This window comes from Triturus cristatus, chromosome 9 (genome assembly GCF_964204655.1).
Source record: "Triturus cristatus chromosome 9, aTriCri1.1, whole genome shotgun sequence".
Taxonomy (NCBI): domain Eukaryota; kingdom Metazoa; phylum Chordata; class Amphibia; order Caudata; family Salamandridae; genus Triturus; species Triturus cristatus.
The window spans coordinates 231,436,305-231,461,304 of record NC_140592.1 but is presented as its reverse complement, the minus strand read 5'-3'; the positions used below and the strand labels follow the sequence as shown (position 1 = coordinate 231,461,304).

At 47.9% G+C, this 25,000-nt stretch overlaps 1 protein-coding gene across 1 annotated transcript in view; it reads left to right on the top strand.

Annotated features, from left to right (window-relative positions):
- DNAH1 (dynein axonemal heavy chain 1) overlaps positions 1–25,000 on the top strand; it is a 1,256,292-nt gene that overhangs the window by 162,595 nt on the left and 1,068,697 nt on the right. Inside the window, exons 7-8 of the mRNA XM_085624793.1 lie at positions 4,122–4,283; positions 5,456–5,708. Coding sequence (XP_085480919.1) covers positions 4,122–4,283; positions 5,456–5,708 — 415 coding nt within the window. The remainder of the gene's footprint in view (positions 1–4,121; positions 4,284–5,455; positions 5,709–25,000) is intronic.

Sequence of the window (25,000 nt, the reverse complement as noted above, 5' to 3'; positions counted from 1 at the left end):
TTTCAAATACAGATGTACTGTGGGAACTTGAAATTAAACACGAAGAGTGGGCAGAGTAAATATGTTAGTAGGGTAAAAAAAAAAACACAAATTCGGTTTCATTCGTTCGATGCAAAAAATAAACATATTCCTGTTTTGTCTCTTTCGAATATGGCCTATTTTCATTTAAAATTGATGGAACTGCAAACCCAAAATCATTGTACTTTCTAACATAATGGAGAAGCCCAATGTATTATATTTGAGTGATGTAATTTACGAGTTATTTCACACTTAGCTAGGGATTTAATTTAGCTGTGAAACTGTTTAGGTGATGCAGTTTTACAGCATCAGTGACACAGAAAACCGTTTCCATTACAAGAAATGCAGAGAAAAAATGAAGTCTCATTTTTACCACCAATAATGTCCTCAGTTACCAGCAGTGAATCTAAAAGTAGCGGAAACAGCTCTGTTTCCACCAGATTTACTGAGTCATATTTTATTTGGAGCCATAGTTCTATGATGGTGTCAGCGTGCTTCTTTTGTGATCTTGGGCACTCAACAGGTTTTCATCGTACTGTATGCGATGGTTTCTACCCATGGTATTGTTATTCCCTGTACTAATATAAAAGCTTATTTCCAGTCAAAGAGTTGTAGCACCGCATTAGGATGGGTACACTTCAAGCGCGCCAGACACTTTTGGGATTTTGTGTCAAAACATTCACTTTTCATCACATGTGCTATGTCCAGGACAGTTTATAATCACAAATAATATCAATCTCATTGGCAACACTTGTAACATTAATTGGAAAGACTTGCCTTGTGGAGGACTCACTGTGTGCCCCACAAGCAACAAATACAGAGATGTGCATTAACATAAATAAATGCTGTTGCAGTTGTGAGAGTGGCTTTTGTGTCAGTAGTTAAAGCAAGTTAACAAAATAGCACATTTCGGAAGGATCCCATGCAGGCCACAGAGCCTAGTCGTTCATGAGAAGTGCAGCAATACCGCTTCTGCCCCCTAACCAAAGAGGTGCAAAACTGTGCTTGAACCGAGCTTCCGCAGCGCCACTGAACCCACATGGCTACATATGTGCATGTTTTGCTTGAACATAGTGCACTCTCGCATATTGGAAGTTTACAAGTATTAAAATGGAACTGAACGGGGATGCTTTTTGTGCACGGCGCTACGCAAACTGAGGCATGTGCATCTGTGGCAGAAATCTTGATAGCTCAATTATTGATCCCCATCACCGCTAACATGTACTAGTCAAATAAGCAAGACAGTGGGCAAGCCAAGTGCAAGAAAATGCACCGAAAGAAACTCAACAAGAAAAAGAAACACTTACTGACTCTGCCATTTGCCGGTGCAGAAAGCGAACTCGCAGCGCCTTTCGTCTTAGTTGCATCAGGAGCCAGAGAAGTCTGCTAGAGCACCTCATTTCAAACAGCGACGCCTCCTCCCCCAGATGCCAAATTTGCCGTGGCTGCAAAAGTGAAAGCGTTTCACCTGCGGGAGCGAGCAGCGCCAGGAGCGATATTTGCTACCATATAGCGCCGCTCGCTCCCGCAAGTGAATCTCCAGACGTGCACGCGTTGCCATTGAAGGCAATGGAACGCGTGCACGTTTTTGGCTGAAAAAGCCGAAGCGATTGCTAAAGGTCTTTTTGCCTATGCAGCGTATGCGCGCTGCATAGGCGAGACCTAAAGAGGGAAATTTAAATCTTGGAAAGGGAATTTAAATGGCAAGTTGACATGATAGTTTAACACTTCATTCAGGCTGCATTGGCATGCCTGGGGCATGGTTTAAAGAGCTACTTGAGTCGGTGGCACAATAAGTGCTACAGGTCCACTAAGAGCATTTAATTTACATGCCCTGAGTATATGGTATACCACTGTACAAGGGACTTACAAGTAAATTAAACAAGCCAATTGGTTATAAGCCAATTTATAGATGTTTTAGGGAGAGAGCACAAAAATTTTAGCACTGGTCCTAAGGCCAACAAAAACAAATTCAGCAAAAAGTGGAGGGAAAAGGCAAAATGTTTCCGTGGGTTACCCTGCAGAGAGGGGAAGGTCCAACAAACACTTTCCAAGTTTGCCCAATTTTGTCAAAAGTTTTTGTGGGAGGGAAACCTCTCTAAAGTTCACCCACTTCCACCTGGAGAAGGCCAGCCTTAGTAAGGGTCTTTGATTTCCTGGATTATTTCCTTAGTTTCTATTCAAAATTGTCTACAAACATGTAAGTGTTTTGGTACATTATATGAATATTGTGCTGTAAAATGCACCATTTTCCCCCATTGTTTTATTCATTTCCCCTGGGATAATGCGTGGGGAGAAGTCCCCCACCACACTCCCTGAGCCCTTATAGGCAGGGTTTCACTAGCTAATTTTGTATCATTCACTATGTGTTTGAGAGTGTGGTATTTTATGTTTTTTGTTTACTCCCTTGATTCAAAACATGCTGTAAATATCCTATCTAAAGAAGAAAAGGCCAGATTTGCGATCAAGTTGGTCTCTGAGAACAAGGCCTTGTTATGGAACTGCCTTGATGCCCATCATTTAGTTTCATTTCCTTCAAGTACCGGTCCCAAAAAAACCTTTTTGCATAGTAGCTTTACTGCCGCACTCTGAAATTACCTGGTGTCGTACATATTTTAGAAACATTAAAAAAACTATTATAGATATTAACTCTTTAATTCGTTCTGATACAAATTTTGTAAAGCATTTTGTTGAAATAATCTATAATTTACGCAACATCATTTATGTATTATGAGAGCTCTGAGTAGTATTGCAAATGGGCATAAAAGGTGGAGAACGGTGGCGAGGACAACAGTGCTGAGGGATCCGAAGCTTGAAAAAGAGTCTGATTTCATTTCCTGGCTGACCATTAGTTTTGTAGAGGCAGCACGTTTATGGCCAGAGTACAGCAATCCCTTTGCAAAATAAAAACCTTTTCCTACTTAAAATTTTAGGGCAGAATGGATATGTACTTCTCTGCCTAAAGGAAAGTTTTTTCATGCGTCACACTTTTTACAGGTTTGTGGCTGTCTTACTAGTAAAAAATTTCTTGCTTGAGTACTCTGGGCAAGCGGAGTTATGTTTTACTAGTATGTTTTACTCTAGGCTTTTTTTTGTAACCTCCCTCTTCATTGAGGAGTCCCCTCCTTGTTGTCGCTATACTCTTTTATTTGCTTTTCTTTGCTCCATGTCCTTTGTTTGTTTCTTCTTTGATCATCTTTTGTGTTGTATCCTCTTTGCACCCAAGGTCTGTTTCTCATCCACCCCTGTTCAGTCTTTGTTTCTCTGGGCCGGATCCTCACTGTTGCCTCATTGTCATCACCCTTGTTTCTGATCCACTATGTTGTTTACTCCTCCCTGCTTCCATGTAACAGTGTGCATATTTGCATCAAAAAGCTGCAGAAATGTCTGCTTTATGGCCCTATTCAGTGTTTCTCAAAGTTTAAAGAATATACTGATCATTCCACAGAACTGATGTGAGCATTTACACACTCTTTAAACAGTTCTGCTTAGGTATTGGATGTTGACAGGGCCCTTAAAATGGTTAGGATTGTCTTAAAAATATGGCTTATTGAAATCCATTCTGTTATGCCCTCTTCCCTGACGATGTTCACTGCCCAGTACTCTATTGTAAGCAAGTATATCTATGTGAAGCTACATTCTGGAGAAAATACAGTTATGTTAGCTTGTTAGAAGAGGAGTAAAAAGAGGACCAAGACAAATGATCATACAACGGAGAGAAGGTGAGAAAGACTTTCAGGATAAGGCAAAAGGTGTGGAGGATGAGTGGGATAGAGTTTAGGTAGATTATATACTGGTATATACACGGCACAGGGGAATCCACATAGCTCCATAGTAACTTGTAGGGCAATTTATGAGGTACTGGGAAATGTGGGGCAGTAAGAGGAGGGGGTGGAAGAAGAACTGTAGAAGAAGTTAATTATTTGGTATGGTGAAGAAAGTTCTGGTGAATGCTAAGTAGTGGGGAATGAAGTCATAGAGAGAAGAATTATTGTTTAGATCAAAATGAAATGGCGAATTAGAGCAATGGGGGTGAATAAAAGGTGGATTGGGGTTTAGGCAAAAGTGTTTTTAATTTTTTTCCCCTCATTCTTCCTTTACAGAGGATCCCAAGAGTCGTGATTTGATTTATGAATGGCACAGTGTAGGTGTCTTGGATTATGATGAGCAGAAGAAAACATACTTGGTGCATAAGGTCACTCAGAATAACTTGGTGAGAAATGCTGATGGATATCCCATACTGAACGGAGGTGTAACTGCTGCAGGTACGATGTAATGTTGAACAAGCTCCCACTGAGTTTTTTTTAAGGTAGTCTGTTACGCAGTACAACATTTCAGGTCTGAGTCACAGGACTCTTTGTGGTTGTATATTATTAATCAATCAGGGTTTGCAGCTACTCACCCCTGAGGGTCTCAAGGCGCTAAGGGGTTGGGGGGGTTACTGATCCGTCTGGGCGTGGAGATTCAGTCGAAGAGCAAGGTCTTGAGATCCTTCCTGAACTGGGTCAGTGAAAGGGATTGCCTGAGGTATTACAGTTGTGACCACAAAAAGTTGGATTCAGGATCAGAATTTCCAAATCCTGATTCAATCAGATACGATTTGATGAATTTTCTGACCCTTTCCCACACTTTGTACTGCAGGGAGTATGCTGGTAGGACAAACATTCCACTATTTTGAATTTGATAAGTGTGGGATCATGGATGTTGCCACGAGAAGATGGGCAGACACTGTAAAAGTTGCGTACATCCACAAAGTCATATCATGTGGAAATTTGCAGATAGTCTCAATTACTTTCCTCATCTAATTTTAATGACAAAAAGTACTGGAGTAAATTTTCATTTGGATGTGAAAAACTCACCCATATTTTTTGTGTGTAGGAGAAGGGATTTCTCCTCATGAAAAAAATAACCAAGACGGAGAGCAAAAAAAGAAAAGGAAGTTATTGGATAATTGCACTCAAACTCAAACCCCAAACCACTAGATTCTGCACTGGTGGGAACTCTGCTGGGTTATTTGCACACATGGAAATGTATATATTTTGTTCATTTCCACGTGCAATAAAAACAAGGATTTTTCTGTTTCGGTTTGGATCACGCTCCCGGGCTACATTTTGATTGTTATGTCTTTCACCTGGAGTGTGTGATCACTCACCTCAGATAGCACCACAAAACTGCTTTGTAGACCTCATGTATAATTTATCTGGCAACTGTGTATGTTACGCCTACTAATCATACATATCTGAATATAAAGAATGTTAAAAAAATAGGTCTCTACACAATGCTATTTATACACATCCATACAATGTGTTTGTCATTAGCTAAGAATCATCACTATGTAAAAAACTTAGTAAATAGTTTGTGTTTTTTGTGAAACCTAGTTGTGCTTTTGTTGCTTTTTATATCATCACTTCTTAACACGTTTCCCGACTTCCCACAGGAAGGTCCCCACTCATGCCTTCTCAGTATTGGATTCCCCGGGTGCGCATACAGTTCGCAGCTGAAGACCCCCGCAAGTTTGCTCAGCGTGTGATCTCTGCCAGTTTCCTACGTAAGAAGACAGAGTCATGGCTACTGTACAACCTCTATCTTGACTGCATGCCATTGGATAAACAACGAAACATTGAACAGCAAAGTTTGGACCAAATGAAGCAGTTTGTTCTGAGCACTGCACGGATGAAAAAAGATGATGGGTATGTTTGAAGATTAGTGTCTCTGATCTCTCTTCTCCCATCCTACTCATATTTACAAGCACCTGAACTTCAAATGGGCATTTAATTCGATCACTTTTACTAATTCATCCTATTCCATTTTTACATCTTCTAACATTTCCTGATTCTATTGAATGTACTGTCTTCCACACCCAGAATATGCTTCCTCATGCAGGGATGGTTCCTTCGGTATGGCGGAGGAGCGTCGCCCCACCCCCCCACATGCTGAAAGCCAACAGAGGCAACAGACAACAAATAAAATGATAATAAAATATATATATATATTTTTTTAATTTGTTGTCCTACAGGCTCGGCTCGAGGGTGGGGTGGGGCCATTCACCCTGACACTGCAGCAGCAGCACCAGGGAGGAGGGGGGAGTGGTGGGCACTGCCAAATGGGAATGACGGTTTCGCCGACTCTCTGGGGCCGACCAAACAGTCATGCACAATTAGCATTTCTCCGCCTAGCTGTGTTGTACTACTGGGTATAGAAACCAACACAGGCTCCCATTCCAAGTATGAGCGCTGAACTGAGACGCTCTGACCAATCCCAGCGCTGCTCACATGCTGAGTATGGCATTCCCAGCATATGAGAAGTGCTGGGATTGGGAGCCTGCGTAGTGTGAAGCAGTTCCTGGACACGGGAGGGGAGGATGAGGAGGAAGATGGTGGCCGTCGGAGCAGGTGAGTGTAATTTTAATATTTTAATATTTTTATATTTTTTTCTTTCGTTTGCATCCCCACCACCCACCACGTCGCAATACCAGCAACCTCTACTGGGAACTCGACCAAACAACATACAGATACCACACCCAAACCCACCACCAATTCTGCCATCAGCACACCCATACCCACCACACCGACCCCCACACCAACATCCACCACCACCATACCCACAACCACCACCTCACCCACATACACCACCACTAGCACACCCACAAACACCACACCCACCAACACACCCACAAACCCCACCATCAGCACACACACAAACACACAGATGCCCCCACCACCACACCCACATGCACCAACAGATCCACAACCACACACAGCATGTCAACAGCACACCATCCACACACACATAAATTAGAAACAACACCCACAAAACAGAAACGCCCACACTCATCCAGACAACATACATCTGGGAAAACACACATATCCAAACCTACACAACATACACCAGGTCTACATGCACCTGCAACCTCCACAGACACATGCACATCACCCACTACCACTCCCTCTACTTACCAAACTAAAGTCTCTCCTGACTATCCTAACGGTTTTCCCTGTGGAGATGTTTTATTTGCCTTTTCCTTGGCCCCTTCCACAGCCCAATCAACCCCTCCCAAACGCCAAGCCACCCTTTCCAAAGTCAAAACTACCACTTCCAAACCAGAAACCACCCTTTCCAAACCAGAAACCACCACTCCCAAACCCACCACCACCCCTCCCAAACCCCCCATCCCAAGAAAGATCATTGAGGTGCCTGCTCTGTGCCCACTAGATACCCCGTCCTGAGGAGGTTCCCCTTGTCAGTGATTTAGGAGGCAAGCTTAGTCCACAGCACAACATTGGTCTTTTTTATATCGGCATGGACTGCCATTTGTTTATGATTTATTTTGAGAGACATATCTGATTATTTGAATAAGTCTCTAATTTCCTTTTCATTAAGTTTGTCCTGGCATTAATTTTCCTTTGCAATTGTTTGATTCCTAGAAATGTTTCTGACTAAAATGTGAGGTACATATTTTTTTTTTATAATCAATTTTATTGATTTTCTGAACAGTAAAATACAGCACTGAAGTTTTATATCGAGCAATGTACATCAAATTACTGTCATCACCAAAAAGCGCCAGCACACATTATGAACGGTACCCGCATCTAAGGTCGTGCTCAGACTCGACCCCGAAGGGAGAGGGGGAGCTCTGTTACCCAAGCTGGCCCAGCCACTTACCCCAGACCCTCCCGTGCTTGGCCGGACAACTCCTACCCTTATACAATGGTTTCTCCTGCGTTGCGCACCAGTCTGCACCTTTGCGCCATTTGGTTACACTAGGTGGGGTAGGATTCAACCCTGCGGCGACGATGTCCTGCTTGGCCAGCACGATGGCGGTGCCCAGAAAGAGCTTGTCTGCCATGTTCCGTCTAGGCTGTCCGTTATATCTAGGAGTAGGTTCAAGGGTTTAAGTGGCACCACCCATCCCAGGACGTCTGTCAGCTTGGGAACCAGTGCTTCCCAGTATGGGGTAGGACGTGGACATGCCCACACCATGTGATAAAAATCTGCCAGTTCAAGTCCACATTGTGTACAAGAGGGGGTGGGTCTTAGGCCTGACTGAAGAAGGCGACTGGGGGTGAGATAGACACAGTGAAGGTAGTACAGCTTGACCAGGTGGAGCTTGGCAGGGGTAGTAATTGTTTTGGGTGTCATCAAGGCATCCCGCCAGTCCTCGTCGTCCAGCGGGCCCGACCATACCTCCCACTAGTGTCTGAGTTGGTCAAGTGTTGTTGGACTGTTGTTAGTGAGAAAGCGGTATATTCTCGATACCCCACCTTTTCCCAGGTCCTCCATCATGATCTGCGCTTCCATTGGGCTGAACTCTGGGAATATTGTATTTAACTATATGTGCGCGTTGAGAGCATGGCACAGCTGTAAGTAGTTATAAAATTGTGATGGGTGAAGGGTATAGTGAGTCTATAGGTCTTGGAACGAACGAAGGTTGTCCCCCACCCATTCATCTCCCAGTTGTGAGATACCATGAGGTCCCACTTTTTGAAGCACTCCGGAGCCCCTACCTCCCCCAGCCAGGTAGCCTGCCATAGGGGTGTGTGCTGAGTCCGTTTTCTGTCCCATTGGGTGTAGCAAAGGGCTGAGCGTGAGGTCAGCAGGACCGCTCGAGTCACCGTTGGAAGGGCCATGGGCACTGGCTCTCTGTACATCATTGCCTGGATCCGTGTCAGTCCCAGGTCCACTAGTTCAGTTCTGTATGCTGGGTCGGACCAGCCACCATTGAACCGATGGTGCAGAACGAGCAACTGAGTTGCTAGGTAGTAGAGATAAAGATTGGTCATACCCAAGCCCCTGTCAAGGGGTGGGATTTGGCAGTGGGCGATGGCCAGTCGTGATCTTGAATTCCCCCAAAGGAATCTTGTGGCAATACTATCCAGTTCTCTGAAGTAGCTGCGTGGTAGGTGGAACAGGGTGGTCTGGATAATGTACAGGAAGCAGGGGAAAATTCATCATTTTAAAAAGGGCTATTCACCCTAGGGGATTGAGTGGCAGCTTTTGCCATCCTCTGAGATCCTCCTTAGCTCTTTTAACCAGTGGGGTAATGTTAAGTGACCATACCAAGTCTTGGAGTAATGCGACCCAGATCCCCAGATACTTGAACAACTGCTGCGGTATGGGGATGGTAGACTGCCAGTCAATGCATTCCCATGATAAGTGAAGGGGCACAAGAATTGACTTGGACGAGTTTAGGCGCAGTCCCGACGCCAACTCAAAGGAGCAGTGGATTTGAAGACAGCGAGGCCTGGACTGCTCCGGGTGTGCTAAAAAGAGCAGGACATTGTCTGCATACGAGGCAATGTTATCCTCGTGGGTGCCGTTCCAGTTCCAGCCTCTCACTCGGTCGTCGTCCCAGATGAGGCATGCCAGTGGCTCCATCGCCAGGGCAAAGAGGAGGGGGGATAGGGGACATCCCTGCCTCGTCCCCCTACCGGTTGGGAAGGCCTCTGCGAGGGCCCCGTTTATAAGGACTCTTGTTTTAGGTTTGGAGTATAGAGCTTGAATAAGGCAACAGAAGTGGTAGCTGGTCTAGCTGTTTCCAGCACACTGTCCAGGTATTGCATATTGAAGGTCTTTTCGAAGTCAACTTGTAGCAGTGCTAGGTAGGGGGGGAGTGCATGACAGTTCGTGAGAGCCAGATTCAGGTGCTGGAGGTAGTGTCTTGTGCTATGCTCCGGCATGAAACCGCATTGGTCCGGGTGGATGAGTTTACAGAGGAGTGGTTGCAGCCGCTGGGCCAGGATTGTGATGTATATCTTGACCTCAGTATTTATAAGTGAAATTGGACGGTAGTCCACACATGAAGGTGAGGGAGGTTGCATTTTAGGAATGACTACCACGGTCACAGAGTCTGTTTCGGGCAGGAATGCCCCGGTCTCTGCAACTTCTGTGAATAGATCATGGAGGTGAGGAATCAGCATTTCTCGGTATGCAACGTAGTACTCTTGCGGGATCCCATCCAGGCCCGGCATTTTCCCATTCGCAACTAGGGAGATGGCGTCGCCTATTTCTTCCTGTGTAATGGAAAGGTCAAGAATATCCGCCTCAGCTGCGCAGAGTTGGGGTAGATGAATCCCTCTGAGGCTAGTTAGTTCTGCAAGTGTGGCCTTGGATCTTTAGACCTAGTATAGCCGAGAGTAATAGTCAGCAAAGGCTATTGCTATTGCTGCTGACGTACGATGAGTGACTCTGCAGGAGTCCTGGACCTCTGGTACTATGTGGTTCGCCAGAGGATACGATGCCAGTCTGTGTAGTATTTTCCCGTTTTTGTCTCCCCAGCTGTAGGTTTGCGCAATGGAGGACCTTCACAACAGTTTAGCCGAGTCTAGCAAGATCTGCTTGATTTCGTCTCTCAGCAGTAAGAGTTGCCTGTCGCAACTTTCACCCGCCGCTCCAGCCGAAGAACTCTCTAGGCGAGTCGCCTGGGCTTCAAAGAGGGCCAGTTGGCTGTCTTGAGCCATTCGCTTAGCTTTGAGTTGTCCTTTGGTGAAGCAGCAGATTGTGGCTTTGCCTGCTTCCCAGAGAGTGCCCGGAGAGAGGACCGAGCCTGGATTAGTGAGGAAGTATTGCCGACTCCTCCCCAATTGTCTTCCGGATCTTGTTGTCTTGGAGGAACTATGCGTTCAGTCTCCAGGTGGGTCTCGCCATGCCTGTGGGGCCGCCCAGTTGAAGGAGTAGTGGTGAGTGCTCTGAGATCCCTCGGGGGAGGATGGTAATATTGCTTACTCTCTGGTACTCTGGAGCTGGCATGAAAATCATGTCATTGCGCGTGTGGGTTTGGTGCGCCACAGATGTTGAGTGTAGAAAGTACTTCTAGGGTTCCACGTTCTACAGACATCGCATATACCCAGGATCGACGCCCAATCTACCATTTTCTTTGAGAGCAGTTTCCTGTTAGTAGAGGGCGAGCCCGCATTAAAGTCTACCCCAATCACTGTCTCACCCGGGGGCAGGGTGGTGACAGATCGCTAACAGTGGACAGGGTGGTTATAAGAGTGGCAGGTGGGATATATACTGACATTTGGTTGATAGTGTTTCCTCCTAGTGTTCCAGTCAAAGCCAAAAAGAGGCCCAGAGGATCCTTTGTGGCATGGGTGAGTACGAAGGGAAGGTACTGCCTGATGAGAATTGCCACCCTTCGTGAGCCCTGTTAGGGGCCAAAGTGCCAAGATCTGTCGACCCCATATCTCAATAGGGAGGGACAGTGTTTCCTCATTAGGTGAGACTCTTGGAGCAATAGCACGTCAGGCGCATGTCTGTGGGCGTGCCTCAGGACCGCTGTGCACTAGACTCGATCTAGCAGGCCGTTGTCGTTCCATGAAAGGACCCGGAGGGGTTCCTTTTTATACGTTGTATGCCTCATGGGTATTGCATGGGGGCCAGAGATACAGGTGGCACAGCCTTCCCGAAGGGACATGCTAGGTCCTGGGCAGGTGTGTAGTGGTCATTAGGCTTATGCTTTTCAGGCCTTGTGTGTGTTTGCACTGCTGAATGGGATGTGTGCTGCAAGAACCTAACAAAGGTGAACCAAAACTTAGGACTATGGTCCTGACCCCCACCACCCCCACCCTATACTTCTGGAACGGAAGCATCTGTAGCCCTAACAACATGAAAGTTAATAAGCTAAACTGATGCGCTTAGCGTAGCAGTTGTGTGGTGGACCACTCCTGAAATTCAGATATGTCCATCACATTGTGAGAAAGTGTCAAATTACACTGGTTCATTTTGACCTTGTGGCTCAACCTCCTGGGCAGCCTCCGACATTTTGTGCAGCCAAGGCCAGACTGCCCATTTTCAGATCACTGGGCTTCGGGAGAGCTCTGTGTCTGTCGAAGCAGTGTTCATGGTCATTGTGGGATTATCCAAGCATTGGTTCTGTTGCTGCGTTTGGGAGCTTGAGACTTCATACTGGGCCCCAGGGCCCTGGGTGGCTGAGATGGGCAATGCTGAAGTCTGTCTTTGGGCACCACGGCCTCTGCGTGAGCGCGTGCAACTTCTGCGGGCTTCAGGGGATGAAGGTGGTGCAGTTCCAGGCTGGTGTCTTGGAGGGGAGATCGTGGCTAGAGGCCTGAGGGGATGCTCCTCAGTCAGCTAGGTCCAGGCCGACTCCGGAGATTCAAAGAAGTAGGCTCTGTCCTGGTAGACAACACGGAGACGGGCCGGGAAGAGCAGTCTATATTGGAGGTTTATGGCCCGGCGTTTTGTTTGACATCAGTGTATGAACCTCGTTGAGTTTGGGCCTCCCTCTTATAGTCTGGGGAAATCATTACCTCCCTCTTATAGTCTGGGGAAATCATTATATGGTGTCCTTGGTAAGTCAGGGTGTTTTGGGAGCGTGCTTCCCTTAAGATTGCATCCCTATCCTTAAAGTTAAGGATCCTGGCGATGATGGGTCGGTGTATGGTGCCCAGGGTGGTCTGGATGCCAGGGATCAGTGTGCCCTCTCCGATGCAAACCAAGTCGATAGTGTGTCTTCTGGCATCCAGGACTTGGTCCATCTCTCTACAAGGGCTGCTGCTTGGCCCTGCTCGATCCCTTCAGGCAAACCCAATCAGAGGTCATTGCGCCTCGATCCATTTTCAGCGACCTCGGCCCTTCTGTGTAGTTCTTTTGTGTGGGTCCACAGTTGGGATACTTTGCCTTTTGATTGGTGGACATCGTCTTCAACTGTGGAAAGACGGGATTCCGCTTCTGAGATGCGGGCCGTGACGTTATGGAGGTCTTGGCGTATAAGGGCCATATCCACCTGGACTTCGCCAATTTTATTTTCCACTGAGGCGAGGTACATATTTTCATCTACCATTATGGCAGGAAATGCAACATATTTATTTAATGTCTACTTTGTTAAGTGCATACACTGGTAAACATTCTTATGTAGTGGTCATTTGCATTTATGTGCAGACATACATCATGATAATGGACACTTGCACCAACAAATAGATTTTTAAATTATTTATTTAAATGTTACTACAGTTGTGATTGTTTCACCTTGATTACTGATACAAATGAACACATATGTATTACACCTTATAAGATAATGTGAGAATTGAAACTGGACACAATGCAGGACTTGGACTAGACAAGGGGAAATGTTACATGGATGATTATGTTGAATGATTCAAATTGCGGACTGACATTGATTTGACGGGTAATTAATGGGGTTAAAGGGTACACCTTAGCTAGTGCATTTTCTACATTATGTTACATTGCACTTATCCTTTTTTTAAAAATAGTTTTTATTGACATTTGTCATTTTAATACAATATATTTCAATCCCCCCCTCCCCCCACAGAGACCAAGATCAAGAAACACCTTCGGATAAACCACCTTTAGTATAAACATTATAGAAGTAGTCTCTCGCAGCGTGTAGATTTGATAACCCGAAAGGACAAAGAGAAAAAGAAGACTAAGGCACAGAGGAGCAGAAATTCACACAACCACTTTCACCTTAAGATTATTCCCTTAGATGTATTACCCTTGGCTGTGATCTTCTATCCAGAGTAACAAAGGTTCCCAAATCATCATTCCTCTTTGTTTTTTCCTAGATCCCTTGTTCTTATAAATTGCCACCTCCACACTGCATATGGCAAGTAATCTAGTCCTCCATTGTGTGGAAGATGGCGGTTGGGGATCAAGCCATGCGGTGGCTATACACAATCTAAGAACCGCCATTGCTACCGCCATTGCACTTATCCTAATGATGTGTAATGCATATATTTTTAATTTTGACAATTTTCGTTATTTATTTAAACACACCTGTATAACGACTTTTTGTTTTTTGATTGATATCTTTATTGTGCAAGTATTCATTTTTTTTTTTTTTTTTTTTGAGTATGTAGTCAGAATTTTTTTTTTTTTTTTTTTTGAAAACCTTTATTTCGAAATTCAGGACACAGCTATTCAGCCGACAGCCCGAGGGTTCGGCAGCATTGCAAGTTAGATACAGTAATGTGTCCCAGATACAGTACGATGAGTAATGCAAAGGTCCAATTTTAAATAAACACAGAAAAAACACACAACAAACCCCAGCAAGGCAGAAACATTGAAATCCCATGGCGAAAGCCCCCAGGGGAGGCAGGACCCCACTCATCTACTAAGTATAAGACTGTGTGCGGAGGAAGAAGGGGAACAGCAGAGGCCCAGAACGGTTACCAAAACCAAACTGTGCTGGAAGGTAGGTCAGGGGGAAAGCTGTTCCTCGGGAGGTTCCAGGTCCGGGGCAAGACATATTCCCCCCCTGTATTGGTTCCACCGCCCCCAGATGGCATGCCACTTCCGGGGGCGACCTCTAGAGCAGTAGACCGTCTTCTCCCTAAACATGCTCCAATCCATGTTCTCCTTCCACGCGGTCAGTGTAGGGGTTCCTGAGGAGCCCCATAATCGCGCGATATCCCTTTTAGCTACCATGTTACCCAGAGTCACCCATTGGGTCTGCGCCTCATCGAGATCAGTGGGGCCCCAGACGTTCAGGAGGCAGCACCGCGCCTCCGGCTGTACCACAATGCCCGTCACCTCCCCCATAACTGCATGGACTCTCCTCCAGAACTCCACAATGACACCACATTCCCAGATGATGTGCAGGAAAGTACCCACCATACCACATCCCCTTCTGCACAGGCCGTCCTCCGAGAATCCCATGTGGACCAGCCTTGGCCCCGTAACATACACCCGGTGCAGTATTTTAAGCTGCACCAGCCTCAGACGCGACGGGATCGCAACCTCCTTAGGCGAAGAGACCGCTGACTGCCAGTCCTCATTATCCAACTCGAGGCCATCCCTGGTCCACTGTTCTCTCAGCCCCAATAGCAAGTCTGCCCGGACGTTTATCAACTTCTTATATATGAGCGAAATCGTGCTCTCGGGCATATGACCATCAAGGACTCGGTCCTCAAGGGGAGAGGACTCCGGCACCTTCTCACCCTCCACAAGGACTGATCGGAGGGCGTGACGCAGCTGGATATACCTAAAATACTCTGAAGGCCCTAGCTCAAACTCAGTCTGCAACTCCTCGAAGGACTTTACCCTCCCCTTATGCAGCACATCTCCCACCTTGGATATACCTATCAGGTCCCACTTATCAAAGCCCTTCGTGTGCCAGAGTCTTCCCAACCGTTCCGATTCAAACAATGGGGTAGCGAGGGTGAGCCTATCCTTCCAGCCCAGCGAGTCGGTCGCCATCTTCCATACGCGCACCGCCACACCTGTGGGCCCCGTGAGGGACGAGTCTAGGGACCGCGAATACAACGCCCTGTAGTAGTTGCCTCCGCGCAGCAGCCACCTATCCATGGCATACCCAGGGCTAAGGGCAGGGCCGTAAAACCCATGGTTGATCGCGCTCAGCTGCGTGGCCCAATAGTACCGTCGGATGTCTGGGAGCGCAATGCCCCCATCGTACCATGGGAGCGTCAACTTTGAAATAGCTATTCGCGGCCGCCCATCCCACAGCAACGTCCTTTGGAGGCCTTCGACCTCCCGAAAGTATTTGGCCGGTACCCAGTCCAAGGTGTTCTGGAGGGCGTAGAGGAAGCGGGGAAGGGACATCATTTTGAACAGGGCCGCACGCCCAACAAGGGAGAGCGGCAGCCTCCGCCAACCTTCAACATCTCGCCTCATGCGTGCCAAGGGGGGGAGCAGGTTCCTCTCATAGCGCACAACAGGATCCATGGATATAAAAATCCCCAAATACACAAAACCTTGCTGGGCAACCTGTATCGAACATGTTCTAGGGATCGGTGGGACCTCGCCACTAAGAACGTACAAATACGATTTGCCCCAATTAATCACAAGCCCTGAGTTCCTACCGAACGATGCGAGTACGTCACAGACCACTATAAGTGACTTCTTCGGTGAGGCAAGATACAACAGGATATCATCGGCATAGAGCGAAATACGGTCCTCGTGATCAGGCGACCACCGAAGGCCCCGTATATCCGGGTGCCAACGTATCCACGCAGCCAACGGTTCAAGGGCGAGGGCGAACAACAGAGGCGACAGGGGGCAGCCCTGCCGAGTACCCCTACCAAGCTGAAACGGAGGAGATGCCCGACCATTCACCACAACATTCGCTAGTGGCTCCTCGTACAGCAACCGGACCCAACTCACAAACCCGCGACCGAAACCAAACTTGGCCAGCACGGCCCATAAGTATGCCCACTCCACCGTGTCAAAGGCCATCGTGGCATCAAGAGATGCCACAACAGCCGGTTCACGCAGCGTGCCCGCCCTGGCGATGACGCCATGAAGACGCCTAAGGTTCAATGCTGTGTTTCGGTGCGGGATAAAGCCAGATTGATCCGGGTGGACCAGATCGCCAAGTACCCTAATCAGACGGGTAGCCAGGAGTTTGGCCAGAATTTTCGGCTCAGCGTTGAGGAGTGAAATGGGCCGATAGGAGGCGCATCTATCTCGGGGTTTACCCTCTTTATGTATGACCACGATCGACGCCAACCGCTGATCCAACGGAAGGATCCCATCCCCCCGCGCCTCCAAAAACATGGCGCGCAGGTGAGGGGCGACCCTATCCGGGAACAGTTTGTACAGATCGATCGGCAGTCCGTTCGGTCCAGAGGCCTTACCCGAATTCAACGCGCGAATCGCCCCCGCCACCTCATCAACCGTGATGTCGCCATCCAAATCGTCCCTATCTATGTCAGAGAAGCAGGGCAACTCGATATCACGGAGGAGATCAGTCGAGTCTTCGGGCGGCCTGTCCGACACAGAGAAATAAACCCTATGAAAATACTCCGCAAAACACTCCACAATCCCCTCAGGTTCCACAATCGCCTCTCCCCCCTCTCCAATCAACTCTGGCACCACTCTATTGACCCGTTCCTTCCTGTCCAGCCACGCCAGGAGTTTCCCTGCCTTATCTCCAACATCATACAGACGGCCCTGTTGTTCCCTGCTAAGGGTCTTGGCGGCTTCTGTCACCAGGTCCCTATACTCCGCCTGCTTCAAGCAAAGCTCATGCAATGAGGACTCTGTGACCTCCTCCTCCATATCCCCCTCAAGGGCCGCAATCTCCTCCTCCACTTGCCGCACTTCGCAATCCCTCCGATTGTTGGCAGTCACCACCAGGGAGAGGGCCTCCCCCCGAAGCACGGTCTTAAAAGCTTCCCACAGCGAGATCGCCGAGTCCACGGTTCCCAGATTGTCCTTAAAGTAATTATCTACCTTCTTTACCAGGGCGCTGCGCATCTTGGGGTCTCGGAAATACCATGGGTTAATGGGGGCCACCCTCCCTCCTCCCTCCCGACCGAGATCCAGCCGGATCCACACTGGCGAGTGATCAGAGATACCACGTGCCATGTGCCTCGCCTCGGATATCAACGAGGCATGTGCGGCCAGAGTGAGCAGGTAGTCAATCCTGGAGAGGCTACCATGCGCCCCGGAGTGAAACGTGTATTGACTCTGTGTGGGGTGCCGGAGCCTCCAGCAGTCTATCAGGCCAAATGTGTCCAGGAGGTCTGGAAGCCATTTCTGAGCCCCCCCTGTGTCCCTGGGCGGGTATCTATCCAGCAGTCCGGAGCCCACAGCGTTGAAATCCCCTCCCACTACCAGCATGCCCCCCGGGAGAGTCAGCAAAGCCCTGCCCAATTCAGCAAATGTGGCGGCCTGCAGGGCCGGCGGGACATAAACCGAAACCAAAACCAAAGTCCTTCCTTCCCACCGCCCCGCCACCGCCACAAACCTCCCCCTATCGTCAACAATGGTGGAGTCCACCTCAAAGGGCAGCGATGCTCTAACAAGGATGCCCACACCCCTGGACCCAGAAGAAAATCCCGAGTGTGCAATGAATTTATACCCCTTCCTATTCAGGGCATAGCACGTATTGCCTATGAGATGCGTCTCCTGCAGCAGTACAACGTCTGGCATTGAGCGTTTCAGAAATTGCAAAACAATCCCCCTCTTAATGCGATCCCCCAAACCATTAACATTCCAGCTTATAACACTTAGGCCTCTACCCCCCATCCTCAAACGGAAAGAGGCCCACCCCACACCCGAGGCGCCACCATGGAACAACCCTGAGGATAATCATCATGCCTTGCAGAAATAAACCCCCCAACAACAAATTCAAACTCCCCATAACTCCCCCCACCCTGCACCCCTGCTGCAGCTTAAAAAGCCCCCCCAACTTGCAGTGTGCCTGTCGCCCTACAAAAACAAAAATCTACAAAAAGTACCCCAAGGGAGGAAAAGAGCACCCCTCGTCCTCCCGCAACCCTCCACAGTTACTGCACTCTGTTCAAATCTTCAAATATGGTCAAATCAAGTCAGGCCGGCTTTGAGATATCAGCCCTGTCCATCCCGGCCACTGTCTCCATGCTCAGCTGTGTCGTCCCCGGTCCGTCGCCGGGGCAAAGCGTCCAGCCATTCGTCGGCCATAACAGGAGAGTCAAAAAAGAATGTCCGATCTTCATGCACCACCCGTAGTCTGGCGGGGAAAAGCATGGCATATTTTAGGTCCCGTTCCCGAAGTCTTCGCTTCACCCCCAGGAAGCTCTGTCTCTGTCTCTGCACCTGCTGGGTGAAGTCCGGATAAAAATTCACCGACGCATTCTGGAAGGGGACTGGGCCCGTCACCCTCGAAGCTTGCAGGATAGCGTCCCGATCTCGGAAATGAAAGAGCCGGGCGACAATCGGCCGCGGCGGGGCACCCGCCTTGGGCCGTCCGCCCGGCACTCTATGGGCCCTTTCCACCGCAAAAAACTTTCCAAGGCCCTTAGGCTTCAGATGATTGAGGACCAAATCTTCCACAAGCAGGTCCACCGAAGCCTCATCTGAGGACTCCGGGACCCCGATGACGCGCACGTTGTTGCGCCTGGACCGGCTCTCGAAGTCCTCCAGCCGGCGGGCGGCGAGGTCACTCTCGGCCCTCAGCTTCCGGACCTCGTTCTGCAGATCCGCAACCTCATCAGTGAGGCCCGTGGTCTTGTGGTCCAGGTCCTTAACGCGTTCGTTTGTCTTGCCCAGGTCCGAGCGGATCAAGTTGACATCCACCAGGATGGCATCCACCTTATGTGCCAGGGCCTCGAATTGCCGCCCCATCGAGGTCTGCATCCCATCAAGCGCGCCCATGACATCCTGCAGGGAGAGCTCCGGTGTCCCAGGCGAGTCCTCCTTCTGGGCATCCGGCGCCTGGCTCGATCCACTCGGCGATGTCTTCAGGAGGGCGTATCGGTCCATACTGTTGACTTGGGAATACGTTCCCCGCCTGGTGGACTTAGTCTTCAGCCGATCTCCTTCTGCCTTGCCCGACATAATGGACTCCAGGCAGTCCAATGCAGTGAAGACCGTCCCCTCTCAGAGAGAGGTATAAAGAGTGAGCAGGTCCGCCTTGTTCTTCCAAAGTAGCCCGCCGAGCGTCCCCGGGGTTATAAAGCCACCCAGAGCACTACAGTGTCCGGGCAGACAAAGGGAACGAAACCGAAAGTGAAAGAGCGAGGGCCTCCGTCCGACAGTTCACACCTCACCAGGCCGTTGTTGATCAACTAGGAGTCGGGCATCCTGCCAACTCTAGCCCCTGGCATCTCCGGGAGTTAGGCCGCAATCTTTCGCCAGTCATAAGTCCGGTTCCCGATGGACGATCCGACCGCAGGCAGCATCAATCGCCTCCCTGGCAACTCAGCGACACGATGCCATGCATACAATCAGGATTAGAGACAGGATAGTCGACGGAGGGCGCGAGGGTCTCGGGAGCTCTAAGCTCACGCGGCCATCTTGGTCAAGCGCTAGGCTCCTCCCTCAAGTATTCATTTTTATTTTATTTCAAAAGACTTTTATTTTCCAAGATAAATGAACAGAGGAGGGAGAAACCGCAAATGGATACAAAAAGGTGCAAGTTGAAGAGCCCAGACCTGGTACAGAGGGACTGGGATAGGAGATTGACATAGAAATTCATGAACATATATCAAAACTAAGGCGGGTCGCATCAAATCAGAACAGTATAAAGTTCTGCACCCAATAAAAATGTATAAGTCATAGTTAAAATAATAGGGTAAAAATTAGGTAATTTAATAATAAAATGGAAACCAGTAGGCGGTTGAGTGAGAAGCGGTGTACAGAGATGATCAGCTCACTTAGAGTACATGGTACATGGTGTCTGCTATCTTGCAGTGAATATTAAAACATAAGGCAGTTAAGTAGAACAGAGACAGACGTCAAGGGAAATAGCATCAGCCAGAATTGAAGAGCAGATAGAATGCTTGTTCAGGGCAATAACAGACATGAGGCGATGGGCAACAAGGAATAGATCCAGCTACACACTCAATAGGTCTTTAAGGAGTTTTGGTGGAGGCAAAGTAGTTGTCGAGGGCTGTCCCGACAGAGGGTTTGCGGACTATCCATGGAGAGCTTCGGAGGGAGATGTTGTCCTCGCCTCTCAAGAAGGAGACCCAGTTTAACCAAGATCAGAAAAAGGTGGCTGCTGTGTTTTTCCAGTTACAGAGTACTGATTTGCAGGCAGCCGTTAGGAGAATATCAATCAAGAGGCTATCACTACGGGAGTTGAAATTTGGGTCCAGGAATCCATGGACAAGGGAAAGGAAGTTCTTTTCTAGTTGGACCCCACACAGGGTGTGAATGAAATTGACTACCAAGTCCCAGAATGGAGTTACTGCCCTGCAGTAGAAGAGGAGGTTGGGTAGGTCACCAGTTGTTATTACAATTCCAACACAATGGGTCATCCCTGAGGGAGAGCTTGTGGAGATGGTACGGAGTCCAGAAGGTTCTGTGCAGTAGCCAGAGTTTCACCTGGGGGAGGGAGGGAGAAATTTTGTGAGAGATTACCGACTTCCCTATTAGGTTCCAGGTCTCCGGAGTGAAAGTCTCAGTGGAGTCCCATTTAGCCTGAGTGCACAAGATTAGGTTATCAGATTTCGGTTTCAAGATGCGATAGAACTTGGAGTCTAAGTGCCCAGACTTATTAAAGGTCAGAATGGCTTTGGGAAGAGAGGGCACACTGGGAGGGAGATTAAGATTGGACAGACTGACTTTAAGTTTGAGGCAGTCATATAGATCCAATTCCTGTAGGCCAAAGTGAGATCGCAATTCTCTGAAAGAGGCTGGGAATTGTGGAGACTCGAGATCTTTTAAGAAATGAATACCCTTAAATACGGAACGCCTTGGATTCTTATTTTAGGATTATTCCAAAGGGTAATAATATTAGATTTAGTGATCAGTACCTCAAGGAGCTTGCCGATTTTCAGCAGGGCTCTTTTGGTGGTGTTAAGAATGTCTTTTCCAGAGGCAGGGGGTTTTGGGGCACTGGTTAGGAGGGAAATAGGGTGGAGATCACTTTGTAGCCCCCTCTCAAAGTCCAGTGATTGGGAGAACCAGAGGGAGCCTTGACTCACGAGCAAAGCCGTTTGGTGTTTACAGAAGCCAGCCAGATTCCCCCCACCAAAATGGAGAGGTAGGCAGAGTTTTTTGATAGATATTCTGGGGCGTTTGTTCTGTCATATAAATTTGTTTAATAATCCATCGACTTTTTGGTGGAAATCATCCGATCGGGTTAACGGAAGCATATTCCCGAGGTAGTTGATTATAGGGGTGATCATCATTTTGACAGACTCTATACGGCCCCATCATGTAAGGAATTTGGGATTCCAACACTCCAGGAGAGGTTCAATTTTCTTCAGTGTTAGGTTCTCGTTGTGGTGTAGGGAATCTTATACATCCGGGTTGAACCCCAGGCCCAAGTATTTAATAAACCTTGGTTGCCAGGTTAGGCCTGTGTTCGCAAACAGGGCTCTGGAGCACAGATTATTCAGGACAAGGATTTCTGATTTATCTTTATTTAGTTTATAGTCTGAAACTTGGGCATCCTCTTCTATAGGCTGAAGTAGGGCAGGAATAGACTGTGAAGCCTCTTCAGTCATTATTAAAATATCCTCTGCGTAGTCTGCAAGCTTCACTGTAGACTTGTTAAAGGAGATACCGTGAATGTGGGGATTGGATCTAATCTTGTGGAGAAGGGGTTCAAGGCTTAGGATAAAAAGGGTTGGGCAGAGGGGGCAGCCCTGTCTTGTACCTCTCTCTAGGTTGACATCTGTGGAGAGTAGGCCCACAGACCTCACTTTAACCGATGAATCACTGTAGAGAGCCATGACCATTTTAGTAAAAGATTCTACAAGGTTAAATTTCAATAAGGACTCGCGGAGAAAGGTCCAGGGGACCCTATCAAAAGCTTTTCCAGCATTGAGGGTAATCGCTACTGTTTCTGAAGGTGATGCTTTGGATCTTTCTATGACGTGGCATAGGACTTGGGTATTATCATTGGATAGCCTATTCTTCATGAAACCCAACTGTGAGCGGTCAGTCAGCCGGGGAAGGAGAGGCTTGAGTCTCTTACAAAGTATCTTAGCGTAGATCTTAGCATCCAAATTAATTAGAGAAATTGGTCTATAGTTCTTAACCTGCGTTGGGTCTTTGCCGTCTTTTGGGATTACAACTATGGTGGCTTCGCTAGTAGTGCCTGAGATGGTTCCAGAGTCAGCAAAGTGTTGATACAGGGATAACAGAGTTGGTTTGAGTAAGTGAGTGAAGGTTTTAAAAAAGTTAGCAGAGTAGCCATCAGGGCCTGGGGCTTTACGGGGTTTCAAGGAACGTATTGCCGAATCAAGTTCTACCATCAAGAATGTTGAGTTTAGGGTCAGCTTCACTTGATCGGAGATGGCAGGGAGGGGATTATCATTGAGGTACGCTCACAGGAGGGTGCAGAAATGAACGAGTCATCTTATATAGTGTTTGGTAAAATTCTTTAAGAATTTTCAAAATGTTATGTGGTTTACATTTGATTAATCAATCCCCTTGTGGTTCTGTTTATGTTTTAGGTAGGAGGCTAGGATTTTGCCTGCTTTATTCGTGTCTCAGAGTTTCAGGCTTTTATATTGGTTGATCCATACACCTGCTGTTTCGCTCAAGATTCTGTTGTATTCATATTTTTTGTTGATGAGGGTGGAGAGGGTTTGAGGGTTCGAGTCGGAGATGTGGGAAGACTCCAGAGTTTTAATATCTTTTTCTAGCTTCATCAATTCTTTATTGTGATCTTATTAATTTTGGCTTGGATGTTTATAAGGGTACCCCTGACTGTCGCCTTCAGTGCATCTCAGAGATTGGAAGGGGAGGTATCGACAATTGAGTTGTCTTCCAAGTCGTTTATTATGGTTTGCCCATTCATTTTTCCTGGAGGCAGCATCTTTGATTGATTCGTCATTAACCCTCCAAATTTTGCTGGGGGTATAGATATTAGCACAGGTAAGGGAGAGGGTAATGGGAGAGTCGTCAGCGACTATTCTCGTCAGAATGTCTGTCTGATCTACCTGAAAGAGACTATTAGTTATAGATTCCTTACCTTAGATATACCCCAGACATCAGACTGGATCTGGAGAAATTGTTTCGTAGCAGTACCCCCGTACGTCGACCGGTAGCGTTGGTCGCCTCCGCGCTCTTCGTTGGCGTCGTGATTGCCAGGATGATGTCGATGGATCTACTTAAATGCTGTCCTCTCACGCTGATGGCAGTTCTTTCTTTTTCCGCATCAGCCAGCACAGATCCAGAGAGAGCTGTACCTCTAGTCACTTTTGACTCCTATTTTTTGACTTTTGTCGACTTCTTTTAGTGTTGAGACGACTCCTGGTGCATGTAGGGATGTCCTGTCCTCGAACCGGCTTCAAGGCTTGTGACTCTGGTCACAAACTGATTTTGGTCACGGACCCACACTTCGTTTTCCTTTGGTGTCTTGAGCGCAATCAAGACCGGAAGTCGTGCTCCGACTGCCGGGCCATGAGCCTGAAGTCTTTGCGGGAGCGGTCCCAAAAGCTTCTCGAGGTCCGGCAGTCCGCTCCCCGCCACTCGAGGTCCTGGGTGAGAGGGAGGTCGCGGGACCAGTCGTGGAGTCATCCTCACCACTCGTCATCAAAGTCTTCGTCTTCGGGTAAGTCGAAGCACAAAAAGAAGGCGAAGAAGCATCGTCGCTCTACGCGTTCTCCCCGTCTGTCGGCTGACGTGATGCCGGAGGCGGATTGTGCTAGGCCTTCGGTTCCACCCGCGGAGCCTGCTGGGTCGGCTCCAGGCTTTCCTCCTTTTCCGGAAGCTGTAGCGACTCCTGCCTAACTTCGTAGCTTTTACGAAGCCCTTCACTCTATTTTTGGGCAGCCCGACTCTGCCAGCGCACCTTCGGGACCAATGGTCAGTGTCTTGCATGGCTCTGCGCTTCTGGTGTGGAATGTCGTGTAAAGAACTGATGTCAGTGCACGAGGGCGGCGTCTAACTAGATACCGCGACATCATCCCGATGATCACAACGCCAATGACCAACGCGGGGTTGACCAACGCCACCTGTTGATGCGCAGGGGTACTGCTACGAAAAGATTTCTCCGTATCCAGTCTGATGCCTGAGGTTAATTCTAAAGTAAGGAATCTAAAACTAATATATGTCTCTTACAGATATATTGTTACCGAAGGTAAGTAACTTGTTCATCAGGTGAATATGGGTTTTGGAGATCAATAAATAGTCTATTCTGGAATAAGATTTTTCAGGGATGGAAATAAAAGATGTGATCCCTAATATCTTGGTGTTGGTGTCTCCAAGAGTCAAGAAGGCTGAATCTAGCACAAAGTTTGTGTAACAACCTGTGGGATCTAGAGGGCTAGAGGGGAGACCTGCACTGTCTGTCAATGGTTACATCTAAGGGAAGATTGAAGTCTCTGCCCGTGATTAGGAGATCGTCACTTGATATTTGGGACGGGGGGGTCGAGGAGTCCCAGAAATCCGGAACGTCAGTATTCGGACCATAAACATTGAGAATGTGGAAGCGGCAGGAATTTTTAGAGAATTTAGAGAGAAACCATCTTTCATTGTCATCCGCTAAGTGCGATATGGTGGATAGGCCTGAGTTCATGGAGATCAAGTTGGCGACCCCACTCTTCTTGTGTTCCATAGAGGAGCAGCTGATGTCTGCAATCCAGCTCCTACCAAATCCTGC